Source organism: Camelus ferus, chromosome 19 (genome assembly GCF_009834535.1).
Source record: "Camelus ferus isolate YT-003-E chromosome 19, BCGSAC_Cfer_1.0, whole genome shotgun sequence".
Classification (NCBI taxonomy): Eukaryota; Metazoa; Chordata; class Mammalia; order Artiodactyla; family Camelidae; genus Camelus; species Camelus ferus.
In genome coordinates, this window is record NC_045714.1 from 18,577,087 (window position 1) to 18,590,391 (window position 13,305).

A 13,305-nucleotide genomic window follows, 5' to 3' on the forward strand; every position below is an offset into this window, starting at 1 on the left:
GCTGCCCCGTGGCGTGGCCTGTCATGACAGCAGGAGTGGTGACTTAGAGACAGCACGCCATTTACTATGTGGACAACCACTTGTATGTAACTTGAAATGCAATTTTCATTTTCTCAGCTGAATGGAATCTACTGGTGTTCTAAGTTGGAGAAAGAGAGATTTAAATGTTCCTTCAAAAAGCAAAGAATGCAGAAGTTACCCATATTCCTATTAAGGAGACCAGGAGAAAAGACAGCATACGACCACAGAGGAGAGACGAGGGGGAAGCTAGAGAAAAAGTCATGTGCACTTCCCAGCGAGGTTTCTGCTGGAGACTGATGCGGCATCAGTGCAATCGGAAGTAGGAAACACAGCAGGGAGAGAAAAATAATTTGGAAAAAAATCACCCTTGATACTACCTCCTATTAATAACTGACCACTGTCCGTATTTTGGCGGCCATCTCACTAGACTTACCTTTCTTTTTTGAGTGTAGTTATACATTGCTGTGCACTTTGTGCATCTATAAAAATGGAATCCCATAACCCATACTGTTTGTAGCCTGCTTTTCTCCACTTGTTGGCAGAACATTATCCTAGAGCTGTTCAGCAGAAAGTGGACTCTCAGACACGTGCATTTCCTGTGCTTATTTTCATAAACCAGTTCACTTTTGGCTTAAATAAGTCCATTTCAATAAAAAAAATTACATCACTATCATAAGTGGAAAACCAGTATGCCTTTCTATATATAGAAGGTAACTATAAAAATGAAGATATAACATTTAAAATAAAAATTGCTCTGCACGTGTCAAGTCAAATCACCTAGGGTACCACCAGAGGGTACGTCTGGGAAACACTGTGCTTGGGATGTCAGTCTCAGTGCTGACAGCCACCAGCCACCATCCCCTCTCATAGGAAGTCACACCCCTCAGCCCCTGGGGACTCCACCAGGGGTGCACCCGGCCCAAGGGCCCCACGCAAGCACAGCACCTGCCTGCCCTTAGGTACCGAGAACACCGAATCCATACGGGGTGCTCCTCAGTGGGAGGAGGTAGCCCCCAGCTTCTCCCATCTGACTCACTGAGGACCCTTCCCCTCGTTCCACTCCAGGAGGGCTCCCCCCAGCTCCTGGTTCCCTGGGCTCCTCTGCTCTGGGTTCCTGGAGCCACGACCTAAGATTCATGCTGAGAGTCCTGACTCTAATTCAGATGAGAAAAGGCCCAGGGCAAGGGAGCCCGCTCACGTCATTGACGGTGGTGGAGGGGGAGGTGGGCAAAGCTGGGACCAGGCAGCCGCCATCCCCTCAGGGAAGCCTGGGAGACGTGTTCCTGGAATCCCAATTTGAACTTGAAATGCATTTGCCCACGAGAACCTAGGGTGGGAGTTGTGTTCTGTACTGCAATTAGCGCAGCACTGTACCACACAGACGTCATAGATTAAATAGGCTTTTGTGGGTGGGCCTGGGAAGACAGCCACGAATAACTCTGTTTCAATGGGAAAATGCACCACAATTTCCAAGGAGCTGACCGCAAAATGTAACTTTTGCAGCACATCCTTCTGAATATGTAGTTTCCACTTCTTACTTCCTCTTAGCCATTAGGTCCTCTACAGGACAGGTAAGTCATCGTGGGAGCAGGAGAGGGCGAGGGAGGGCAAAAAGGTAGGGGAGAAGGTTTGTTTCTTTAAAGCTGGTTTAGAATTATTTGCAATAAGCCAAATCCAAACCAAGGAGCCGTTTTCTTAAAACATACATACACATGTATGTATTTCATACAAAATATATTAAAGCTCAAAGATACTATAAACAATTGAAATCAGAGTTCTTTTCATTAGAGCAATATTTCATTTACTCAATTGGTTTAAGGAATTTTCCAAGTTCAGTCAAAACTCGTTTTACTTAACTGTACTTGATGGAAAGCTCGGTGAGTCCGTGTCCCCAGTTTCTGCTGGTTGAGCAGTGTGAGTGAAGCTGGGCTGAGAGTCCCCTTCTGTCCCCACACCCTGAACCGCAGTCGTCGTGGCTGCCACTCCCCCTCCCCATAAAACCGAGCAGGGTTTTTAGGTGAGACCAGTCTTAACTCATTCCTGTATCTCTGTGACAGAGCCAGCGGCCAGTAAAATGAAAATGAATAAACTAGAAAAGAAAACGCCAGTTTTAGAAGCGCCGGGAAGAAGGGCCTCCGAGCCCGAAGTCGGGCCCCGCGGGGATGGAGTTACTAGTGTGAAGGTGGCGGCCACCCCGGCAGGGAGCAGGGTGGCTGTTTTGGGAGCCCCAGGACACCAACCAAAATGTAAATTTACTTTTACTTCCGAAAATACACTGGCTTCTAGCACAGGTCTCCACGTTTTCAGTTATGAGGATCCCATTTTAACATTCAAAAAAACCCCTCACTTCTCCCCTGCCTCACCGTGTAAGCTGTGCTCTTCATGACCGCCAATTCAGGAGCTACGGAAGGGCCTTAGCCACGTGGGCTCCAGGACCCAGCAGGGCGGGGAGCTCGCCTTTGGAAACAACGCGCTGGCGAGAACGTTCGGGTAACGAGCACCTGCCCGTGGACAGGATTTGCGGAAGCAGACGTGTGGAAGTTCCTGAACAAAATCTGTAGGTCTGCAGACAGGCCCCCGCTGCAACCCGCGCCTTCACCCCGCATTCCGCCTTCCGCGCACCGGCTGAGAGGCCGGACCCCCTGACCTGCGCGCATCAGCCCCGGAGCCGCAGTCAGAGCCGCGCGGTGGCGCACGGGCCGGGCGTCTCCTGTGTTTCCGCAGGGAAACCTACTCACGCGGGAGAGATTCAAAGGGCTCCGCGCGGCAGGCGGTGAGTGAGAGGCCGCCAGGGCTCCTGGCCCCCAGCTCAGCGCCGCCAGCCTCCCCTCCCACCGCCGTCGGCAGCGTTTCTCGGGACCGCGTGCCGGGGACGGAATTCCCCTGCGCGCCTGGGCAGGGCCTTCCTCCTGCTCTGCGGGCCGGGGAGGAGGGTGCAGGGAGCCCGCCTCCCTCCAGCCCTAGTCCCTGCTCCCTTGTAGCCAGAGCCAGAGGGCCCGGGAGGCTCCCGCAGCCCCTGCTGGGAGCCGGTCCCACTGCACTGCACCCAACAGTTGTTTTCACTGCCCCACTCATCCTGCAAACTAGGCACAAGTGTCCGTTCCACAGAGGACGAAGCTAAGGTTTAGGGGATTGAGTGACTTACGCACAGTTGTTCCTCACGGCAAGTCCATGTGCCCGAGGCACAGGGAGGCCAAGCAAACCGGAATGTCGGAGTGTGGAACAGAGAAAAGTTTATCGCAGGGCCGCGCGAGGACTGGGTGGCTCACACCCAGGAAAATCCCAAACTCCCGGAGGAGTTTCAGCAAAGCCTTTTTAAAGGCCTGGTGAGGGAGGGGGCTCGCAGGGCAGGTGATCAGCTGTGCACAATCCTCTGATTGGCTGATGGTGCTCAGTCCTTAGGCGCCAGAAGGTCTGGGTCCTGCATGTTTATGATCATCAAGTAGCGAATTCCATTCCCTGGTGGGTTTAGCATCTGGTCAGGATATGCATCAGATGCTGCTAACTGAGCACTTCAGAAAGGAGCTAACGCAGAGGCTATGTGGAAAGGGTCTGCCCAGGGAAGGCCCCATAGCGTCTGCCCGGTTACACAGTCACACGGCTAGTAGTCCATTCATTCATTCATGCAACAAACATTTATTGAACATCTACCAAGTGCTAAGCCTTGTTCCCAGGCTCTGGAGGTATAGCAGGGAACAGGCAAAACCCCCACTCTTGTGAGTTTTCCAGAAAAAGTAAAATGCATAGAATGTCAGGGGGTGGTAAGTACGATAGAGAAAAACAAGGGGGAGAGGATGTACTTCGTGTGCAGGGGTGCCCCAGGAGGAGGCAGTGTGCATTTGAGCTTGGACGGAGAGAAAGTAACCAGAGGGTGAGGCACGAACGTGCCTGGGGCACAGCAGGAAAAGTAAAGAGAGTCAGTGTGGTTCAAGGGAGATGAGGTCCGAGGGGAAAAGTGTGGTCTCCGCACAGCTCGGGGCAGGGAGTGGCAGACCAACGCAGGGCTTTGAGCAGAAGCACGACACAATCCAACCAGTGTCAGTAATGTCACTCTGGCTGCTTCGTTGAGAACAGTTTGGTGCAGCAGAAGGGAGGAGGGGCGAGGGTGACTTCAAGGTGGAAGCAGGGGGGACCACTGAGGGCACCATGGTAATACTCAAGCCAGGATGCTGGTGCCCCAGACCGGGGGGAGCGGGGCGGGTAGCAGTGAGGTGGGAGGAGAGGCCAGGTCCCGGGAGTGTGAAGGTGGAGTTGACGGCCGTTGCTGGTGTGGGGCGTGAGAGAAAGACAGAGAGGACGACACCAGGGTGTTCGGTGTGAGCAACTGGAAGGACGGAGTGGCCGTCGTTACTGAGATGGGGCAGGTGTGGGCAGAGTCGTTTGCAGGCAGGTGAAGACAACGCCAGGTCGGAACTACCTACTAGGTTTCCAAAGGGTGACTTCCACCAGGAAGCTGGATGAGTGAGCTGGGAATACAGGCTGTTCGATGTTTTTCACATGTGAGTCGTCAGTTCACGCAGAATTGTCTGGCGGTTTTTGGTGTGACATGAGGCTGCTGTTTACATATATTCTCCTTTCCGTGTGGATGACAGATTGTCCCGGCACCAATATCGTGTGGTACACCCTTTCCCCACTGGCTTCGACATCATGCTGTCTCTGTCACTGTCATCGTCAAGTTCTCATAGGTGTGTGGCTCTGTTTCTGGGATCTCTTCTGTGGCCCAAGTCTTTGGCCTTGGTCATGACAGCACTGTCCTAATTACGAGCCTTTAGGTGGGCAAGTCTTCCCACCGTCTTCCAGATTGCTCTGGCCCTTTGCTCTGCCATGTAAATTTACACCCATATTACCAACTTAAATAATCTTGTTACTGGACTTTGATTAGGTGAAGAATTCACTTCTTTATGATACTGCATCTTTGGATCCAAGAATACGGTACACCTCTTCCTTTCTTCAGGTCTTCTCTAATGCCTTTCAATAAAATTTGATAACATAACCCATAAAAGGCTTGGAGCTACTTTCGTCAGTCTTACCGTTAGGTATTTTATACTCTTTGGCATGCGTGGAAATCGTATCTTCTTTTAAAAAATGTATAAATCGTATCTTCTTTTAAAATGTTTTCTAATCGTTCATTGCTACTATATAAAGATGCAGTTAGTCTTTGGTTAATGACTTAGCAGCCAGCAACTTTAAATGTTTGCACAAATTCTAATGATTTGTTTGCACATTCCTTCTGATTTCCTACATACAGAATGTGTCATCTGCAAATAATATGTTTTCTTTCTTCCTTTCAGATCCTAACACTTCTCTAAAATTTGTTTTTCTCTCTTACTGCAACAGCGAGGCTCTCCAGTTCAGTGCTGAACAGAAGTCCTGACAGCAGGCCTCGTCATCCTGCTCCTTAAAGCAAGAGGGGTTCTTTTTAATATTTTATCTTGTCATTATGTACTGTGTGTGTTCAGGGTTTTTACAGACACTTATAGCAAGCAGGTTATGGGAGCTGCCTTATATTCTTATTTTATTGAGAGTTATGTAAGAAGAAATGTTGAATTTTATCAAATGTCTGTATTTATTGCTATGATTATATACTTGTTCTCCTTCAGTCTGTGCATGTGGCGAAGTAATCAGTGTTCTGATTGGTTAATGCATTGTTAGGTTCACTTCCTAATGTTTTGTTTAGAATTTTTGCATTTACAATCGTGAACAAGATCAGATGTAACTTCTATCTCTCGTTCTGTGTGAGATTAACAGTTCACCTCTCTCTCCTGTACTGCCTCCCTCTGGTTTTGGTCTTAACCTGACGCTGGCCTCATAACGTGAATTAAAGAGTGTTCTCTGTCTTTCTGCTCCCAGGAAGTTTCATTTGGTGGAGATGTACCTAACCCTTGAATGCGTGGTACAGTTAGCTTGTAAAGGCTGTTGTATCTGCTATTTTACTGGTGGGAGGACTTAAAATTACCAATTCAATTTTTTTAATGGGTTTCTATCACTTTTAAAATTGACTTTAGGAAAATACATTTTTCTAGAAATTTATTCTTTCATCCACATCTTCAGAATTTTTGGCATGAAGTTTTTAATATAGGTCCCCCATCCCTTCAAGTCCAAAAAGCCCTGAAAACCAGAACGTTATCTTATGCAGATAAGCTGGCAGCAGCCAAATCAGACAAGGAGTGGCATGAGGTTACTCTATGGTCTTCACCCCGGTTAGAGAACATCTCCACGCGTCTGTCACGCAGACATTAGTGTGTGTGAGCTGGGGAGCCACTCCAGCCCTTGCTGGCGGAGTAAATGCACAGAATGGATTTTTAACATCCTGCAATCGGAAACGCTGCTGAGAGCCTCCGTCTGGGGGCTGTGGACTTGCAATATCTTTACTACCTGCTCAGGCTGCCACATGTCACTTGTCCTCTTCACACTACATTTTTCAAAAATGTGACAGTCTTTCTTTTCTTCTTGATGAATCTCGTCAGGGCTTTTCTGAGAAGTTGCACCTTGTTAAAGAAGCGACTGCAGGCTCTGCTGATGCTCCCGGGACGCTTCCCTTCTGTCTCACGGACACTTGCTCTCAGCCTTCCTTTCCTTCACTCTGTCTTCACTGCGTCAATTCTGCTGTTTTTTGCCGAACCCAGAGGCAAGCTCAGAACCCTGTGGTGGGCCCTTCTTCTCTTCTGCAGTGAGATTTCAAGGTTACCCGTTTCCTCCGAGACCTGCTGCTCTGGGTCTTTCTGCATCCAAATGACTCTGCCCTAGTGGGGCCCTGCTGTTTCACTTACTCAGGGTTAAATGGGCTGGGAATTTGGCCCGAGTTCAGCGGGACTACCTGCTGGGCTGGAACCTCCACGAAGATTTCTTCACTCACACACCTTGTGCCTCAGTGCAGGTGGCTCGGATGGCCTGGGGCCTCATTTCTTGCCAGGGGCTGGGGTCCTCAGTTCTCCCCTGTGATCTGGCCTCTCCATGCGGCTTTTCCACTTGGTGACCTAAGGCTCCCCAGAGCGCAAAATCAAATGCTGCCGGGCAGAGCTGGGATTCGACTGAGGCAGGAGAGGCGCCCGGGGTTCAGGATTGGAGGCAGCACTGCCCTCGGGCTGGTGCCGGGTCAGCACCTGGTAGTGAGTGCCCAGGACGCCTCACACGGCTTGCCCTAGGCTTGGGCCCGGGCACAGCACACTTCCAGCACATTCTCTTGGGTAAGTCACAGGCCCAGGCTGATGTAAGAGGAAGGGTCTACGGGGGGTTGGGGGACAAAGAGGCACAGGGAATACGGAGGCGGAGGCGTGGGAGCCTCCGATGTCATCAACACCCACACCTGCATCGGCCGCAGCACACAAAGCTAACCTGATTTCATGTGTAGTGTGCCTGCGTAGTTGTGTGCGTAGAAAGATATATCTAATATAGAAATAGATTCTTATTTTCATTCAACTCATGTATTCCAAATGTTCTTTTTTGACTCATGACTATTTAATTTTGCATTTTTACATTTTCAAATATATGGGTATTTCTTAGTTATTTTTTGTATTGATTTCTAAGTTCATCGTACTGTTGTCGAAGAATGCATTACATGTGATGCCAGCCACTGTGGAGGTCTACGAGGAAGTCAGTCTTTAGCCATGTTCCCATGTCTACTTGACGAGGTCACATACGCTCTCAATGTTGGGTACACTGTTCTACGTATGTTCCTCAGATCAAGGCCTTTGGTTGGGTTCTTGTTGAAATCTCTTCCATTGTAACTGACTTGCAGTTTGCTTGATCTTCCATGTATTAAGAGAGGTATATTAAGATCTCCCATTATGAGGGTGGGCATGTCTGTTTCATCTTTTGGTTCTACTGGCTTTTTGCTTTATATATTTTCCGACCGTGTCATTAGGAGCATACAGGTTTAAAGCTGTCATGCCTCCCTCAAGCACTGAAACTTTTATCATTATATAATGTCCCTCTTTATCTGCAGTGATGCTTTGTGCCCTTAAGTATATTTTGCCTGCTATTTATATAGCAACACTGGCTTTTTTTTTTTTTTTTTTTTTTTTTTGGCGAGGGAAGAGGGGAATGAAATTTTGGCTGGCTTCTTTTTTCACCAATACTTTAAAACCCTCCGTGACTTTATATCTTAGGTGTGTCTCATATGTAAAATATGACTGCTTTTTGTTTTGCTCTGTTTTCAGCCGATCTGTCCATTTTTATCTTTTAACTGAAAAATTTTACTCAGCTACATTTATTTTGATTACTGACATAGCTGAATTTTCTTTCTATCTTCCTATTACGTGAATTTAATATGCTCTATGTGTTGTTTCTTCTTTCTTCCTCCTCTCTTGCCTTCTTTTGGGTTCAGGGTTTGTTTAAAATTTCCTGTTCCATTTCTCCCTCCATAGACCAGAACTTACAATCTCTACCCCTATCGTTATCCCTAACGTCCTCGCCACGTTAACATGTATTTCTAACAAGGTCTTTACCCTCTGCTCCAGTTATCTCTGATGTGTGACGAACCACCCCAAAGCTCAGTGGCTTAAAGCAACAACTTATTCTTATCTCCCATGGCCTTGTGGGTTGACTGGGTTTGACTGAGCAGTTTTTTGGTTGGGGTCTCTCAGGTGATGGCAGTCAGATGGTGCTTGTGGCTGAGTCATCTGAACATGTGATGCCTAGAATGGCTCCACTCACACTGCAGTTGATGCTGGTTGTTGGCTGGGAGCTCGGGCCAGGCTGTCAGATGACGCACCTGCATGTGGCCACGTGACCTGAGTGTTTAACAACATGGCATCTGGGTTCCAAGAGGGAGCACTCCAAGAGCCCAGTGGAAGCTGCAGACTTATGATCTAGACTTGAAGTCACAGAGCATCACTTCCGCTGTTTCCACTGGTGACACAAGGCCTGATTCAGTGCAAGAAGGGACTACAGAGGGACTTAATGCAGGAGGTGTGGCTCATGGGCGGGTCACTTTTGAATGCTGGCAATTCCTCTTGAGCAATACCTTAAGACTACTTTCATTCTAATCACAAGACTCCCAATTTACCTATTTTTGTTCTGTATTTTATGTAACTTATTATTTATGTCTTATAACTTACTGTTTATATTTAATATCTATGTTAGATTAGTCAGTGTTACTGTTTTGTACAAGTTAGATCTTCTCTGAGATTTACCCACATATTTGCACATATTTTTGTTGATGTTCCTTCTTTTATCTTGTTTTTTCCAGCTGAGAGTCATCCTTCTGCCTGCTGTGCATTCCGAGGAATTTCCTTAATTCAGAGTTCACTGGTAAACTAACTGGTAACCCAGTTTTTGTTTGTCTAAAAATACATCCATTTTCCCCTAGGTATTGAAAAATCATTTCACGGGGTATATGATTCTAGTTTAATGTTATTTTCTCCCCAGTACTGAAGACGTTCCACTGTCTTCCGGGCACCACTGTTGCTACTGAAAAGTCATCATTAGTCTAACCTCTGGTTGTGTGCAGGTCAGTTATCTCTTCTCTATGGTTGTTTTTCAGACATCCTCTTTAGCTTTGGTGTCTTCCTGCTTCATCCTCACGTGGTTAGTTGTAGAATTTTCTGTGTATTTATCCTCTTTGGGATTTATTGGGCTTTCTGTAAGAACTGGTGCTTTTCAACAATTCTGGAAAGTTCTCAGCCATTATCTCTTCAAATACTGACTTCCACTTCCTGTTATCTCCTTTTAGAAGTCTGTTTAGACCTAGTCATTAAATATTCCATCCTTATTTTTTTGTCACTGTCTCTTTGTGCTGAATTCTAGGTAATTTATTAGCATTGATCCTCCAGTTCACTACTTCCATCTTCAAATGTATCTATTTTGATGTTTAATTCATCCACCGAGCTTTTAATTTTGACTGTGTTTCTTCTAGATGGTCTTTTAGACTTTTTTTCCAAGTCTCATTATTCATTTTTATGGTCTTTTAAAATATATCTTTTCACTTTAGACATAGTAAACATGGTTATTTTACATTCTTTGACTTACGTTTGAAGTCTTTGTGATTCTGATTCTGCGTATATTTCTTGTTGCTGGTTCTCCCTAATGGTGCGTGTTTCTTTGACATTTGTGGGTTTTCACTGTGAACTTGTGAACTCCTGTTCCTTGGAGCTTTATCTGTGAGTAGTATTTGAAGTCTGAGCTGAAGCTCTTGTCCTTCAGACCTGATTTGTACTTATTTCAGCCGGTCTCCCGGACACAATACTAACCTGCAGCCATTTTTAATCAAACTCTCCAGTTTCTTTACTTTATTCAGTCTATGGGAAACTAACTTAGTTTTGGTTGTCTGAAAATGCATTCATTATATGGGAAGTTCTGAAGCTTCGGGAAGCTACACAGGAAATTAACACAGACTCAAATCAACATGTTCATATGAATTCTTGGGGGGACTTTATCCCCCTTCCTTCCATGCTGAGGTTGAAACAGGCTAGTTTCCTTACTGTCCACTTTTACACAGGGGGGTAATGTCTCTTTCTCCTTACAAAGTACAACACAGCTTTATATGAAGAAATCTACAACTTCCCTCCTCAAGTGGAGAGAATATTTATCTTCTGTTGTTTGCAAACCAGTCAAAAGAGAAGTGTGAGGTTTCTAAAATGTAGCAAAAATCCTCAAGGAGAAAGCTGCATGGGTTCCTGCTATTGTCCTGAAGTTTGATTTCATTTTCATGTTTTCTGCATAGTCCTTTTGTGTCTTTGTGTGTGTGTGTGTGTGTGTATCAACATGTTTCCATCCGGAGGACATCATTAAGGTGTTTAATCCCCAATAATGCCAAAAACTGAAATCATTTCATCGGTATACATATTTTTAGAGCATTTTATATATATTGCCCTCCAGCTCTCCAACAAAATCATGCCAGTTTACATGATGTTCATCAACATGGGGATCAGAAACTGTTCATTTTAATGTCTTAGGCTGGCCTTTGTTTAAACATTTCAATTGTATTTAACATGAAGCTTTATGAAATCCAAAATACTGAGCTACCTCTTATCAAATTCAGTAAAAATAATGAGAAACAGATAATAGCATATTTATATTGTGGTGTCCAAAAAAAAAAACAAAAGACAGGGAGAAGAAAAGATCTTTAAAAAAAAAACCGTATGCATACTTTGAAGTTTAGAAGAATATTTCAACAGAAGTGGTTAAGAGCACACCCAGGCTTTGTCAGCTCCCAGCTGCTGGACCTTGGGCGGGCCTCCACTTTCTCATCTGTAAAATGGACATGACAGTGACTACCACAGAGTCAAATATGTCCATGCTGGCAAAGCACAGAGCCTGAAAGAAAATAAATTCTCGAAACTGTAGCTAATATTATTAACTTGCCCCAGGTGACTGGATTAGTGGGTGGGCAGTTGAGATCGGAACCCAAGTTTGCCTGAATCCAAAACCCATGAGAAATCTTTCCAGTTTACATGTTGTTGCGGGAATTACACATGGTTGTTCTCAGGAGGGCAGATTTTTTGCTACCGACTTCCCCGCCACAAGCCCCCTGAGGACAAAGGAGTGGAGGCCCTCTCGGGTGTGTGATAAAACCGACAAACAGTCTTGAGCTCACTGTGCTCCGTACTTACAGAAGACGGATGACGTTAAGATTCCCAAACAGCTTCTGGGTAAATTTTCTAATGAGGTTTTTGATACAGTGAACATCGTGTGACTCTGTTCTTCGGCAGTGAACCACTTCCGCCTTTCCTCTTGGAGAAGTGAGTATCGACATTTTTTATCCTGTCCCCAAAAGAGAGAAAAACAGCCCACCGTTAGCCAGAGATGACAAGCCAGTCTGGTCACAGTACTTGCAGGAAGGAACATTCCCCCAGTTTCCTTGCGGTCAGAGTGAACGTGGCATTCAGGGACTGGTGGGACACATCTCCTGGGGACAGGCTGGGACGACTGTCCCCGAAAGCCAGCTGACACGTTTCCCTCCAGGAGAACGATGTTTCTGAGAACTCGCCTGTCTAGAGATGTCTGCAACTGAATTCTTTGTTTCCAAGAAAGCAGCTTGAAAATATTCTAACAATAGGATTGAAAAACCTTGAGAGGGATTATGTGTTGATTCAGGGTCCTCATGTTTAATCAACCACCACGGCACGTGGTCAGGAATTACAGTGGCCCCCAAGGTTCCAGAGCCCCCCAAACTGGAGCCCTGAGGGGCAGCAGGCCTGAGAGAGAGTTTGAGCCAAAAAGAGTGGCAGAAACGCTGCTCGCAAGGGCCTTCCTGAGCAGCTGCTGGGCCCGCGAAAAGTCTCTGAGAAGCTCCAGAATGAAGCACCTGCTCTCTTTGTGTGACTCTGCCTTTCCCACGGCCAGTCTCATAGGAATCTCTAAGGACAGCAAAGGTGGAGTCTAACCTTCCAGAAAGACGCCCTGGGGCTGCTGACGGACAGGAGGCCACACAGCAATTTCCATCTCCCTCAACATCTCAGTGCTCAGTGTGCATGTGCCTGCTCCTCCTCCCTCTGTCCTTTCCTCCCTCCCCAACTCCCTCCCTCCATTCCTTTTTCCTCTCTTCTTGCTTCTGAAGAAAAAATGCCTTCTTATGTAGTGGCCAGTAAGCATGAAGACATGGCAGCTGATTTGCCGCTGTCCGGGCTCTGAGCACAGCGGGGGGAGTGCCCCAGCGCCCCGGAAGGCGGACTCTTAGCCCCCAGTCAGTTTGTCCCCCCAAAGGCGACCACTCTCACTTCCCTGGCATGGATGACCTTTGCCAGTCTTGCACCACAGATACGTGGAGCTCTCCAGTGTGCTGTGCCCCTGGGCTTTCTGGGGCTCTTGTGGTTGAGCTCTACTCTTGCACACTCTTTACTTGGCCAAAGTGCCAGAGTTTGAGCACCACAGGGCCTGACACAGCCTGGGGCCAAGCTCCTTCTTTGTCAGATGAGGAAGCTGAGGCCTGTGAGGTGAAGTGACTTGTCTCAGGTCACATGTGTCCGCTTGGGCATCTCCTTCTGCACCCCCCCAACCCCTGTGTACGTGGCCTGAGGGTGCCTCTGGGAGTAAGGGTCCCCTACCCTCACAGTCCGAGAGTGTTCAGATTAACCGCAGTCCTCAGTGGGTATGTGTGTGCAAGGAGCAGGGTGATACAGGGGTGCCAGGGAAGGGGACAGGTGCTGAACCCTCACCCAGCACCTTCTACTTGATGAATTCACACCACCCTCAACCTCACAGGCTTACAAAAGGAGGTTTGTCAGTGCTCTCCAAGCAAACCCAGCCCTTGGGGTGGCCCTGCCTTGTCCAAGCTCACAGAAATTGAGAGGAAAGTCTCCCATGCCAGTTTATTCATCTCTGATAGGAAAGCCAACAGCGGGA

The 13,305-nt window shown here is 47.1% G+C and overlaps 1 protein-coding gene across 2 annotated transcripts in view; it reads right to left on the minus strand.

Annotated features, from left to right (window-relative positions):
• The window catches only part of CFAP61 (cilia and flagella associated protein 61), a 257,985-nt gene that overhangs the window by 242,936 nt on the left and 1,744 nt on the right, over positions 1–13,305 (minus strand). For both annotated transcript variants that reach the window (XR_004313074.1, XM_032461749.1), the window contains exon 2: positions 11,574–11,724. Coding sequence is in view for 1 of the 2 variants with exons in the window: in XM_032461749.1 (XP_032317640.1) it covers positions 11,574–11,716 (143 nt within the window). In the remaining variant the exon portion in view is untranslated. The remainder of the gene's footprint in view (positions 1–11,573; positions 11,725–13,305) is intronic.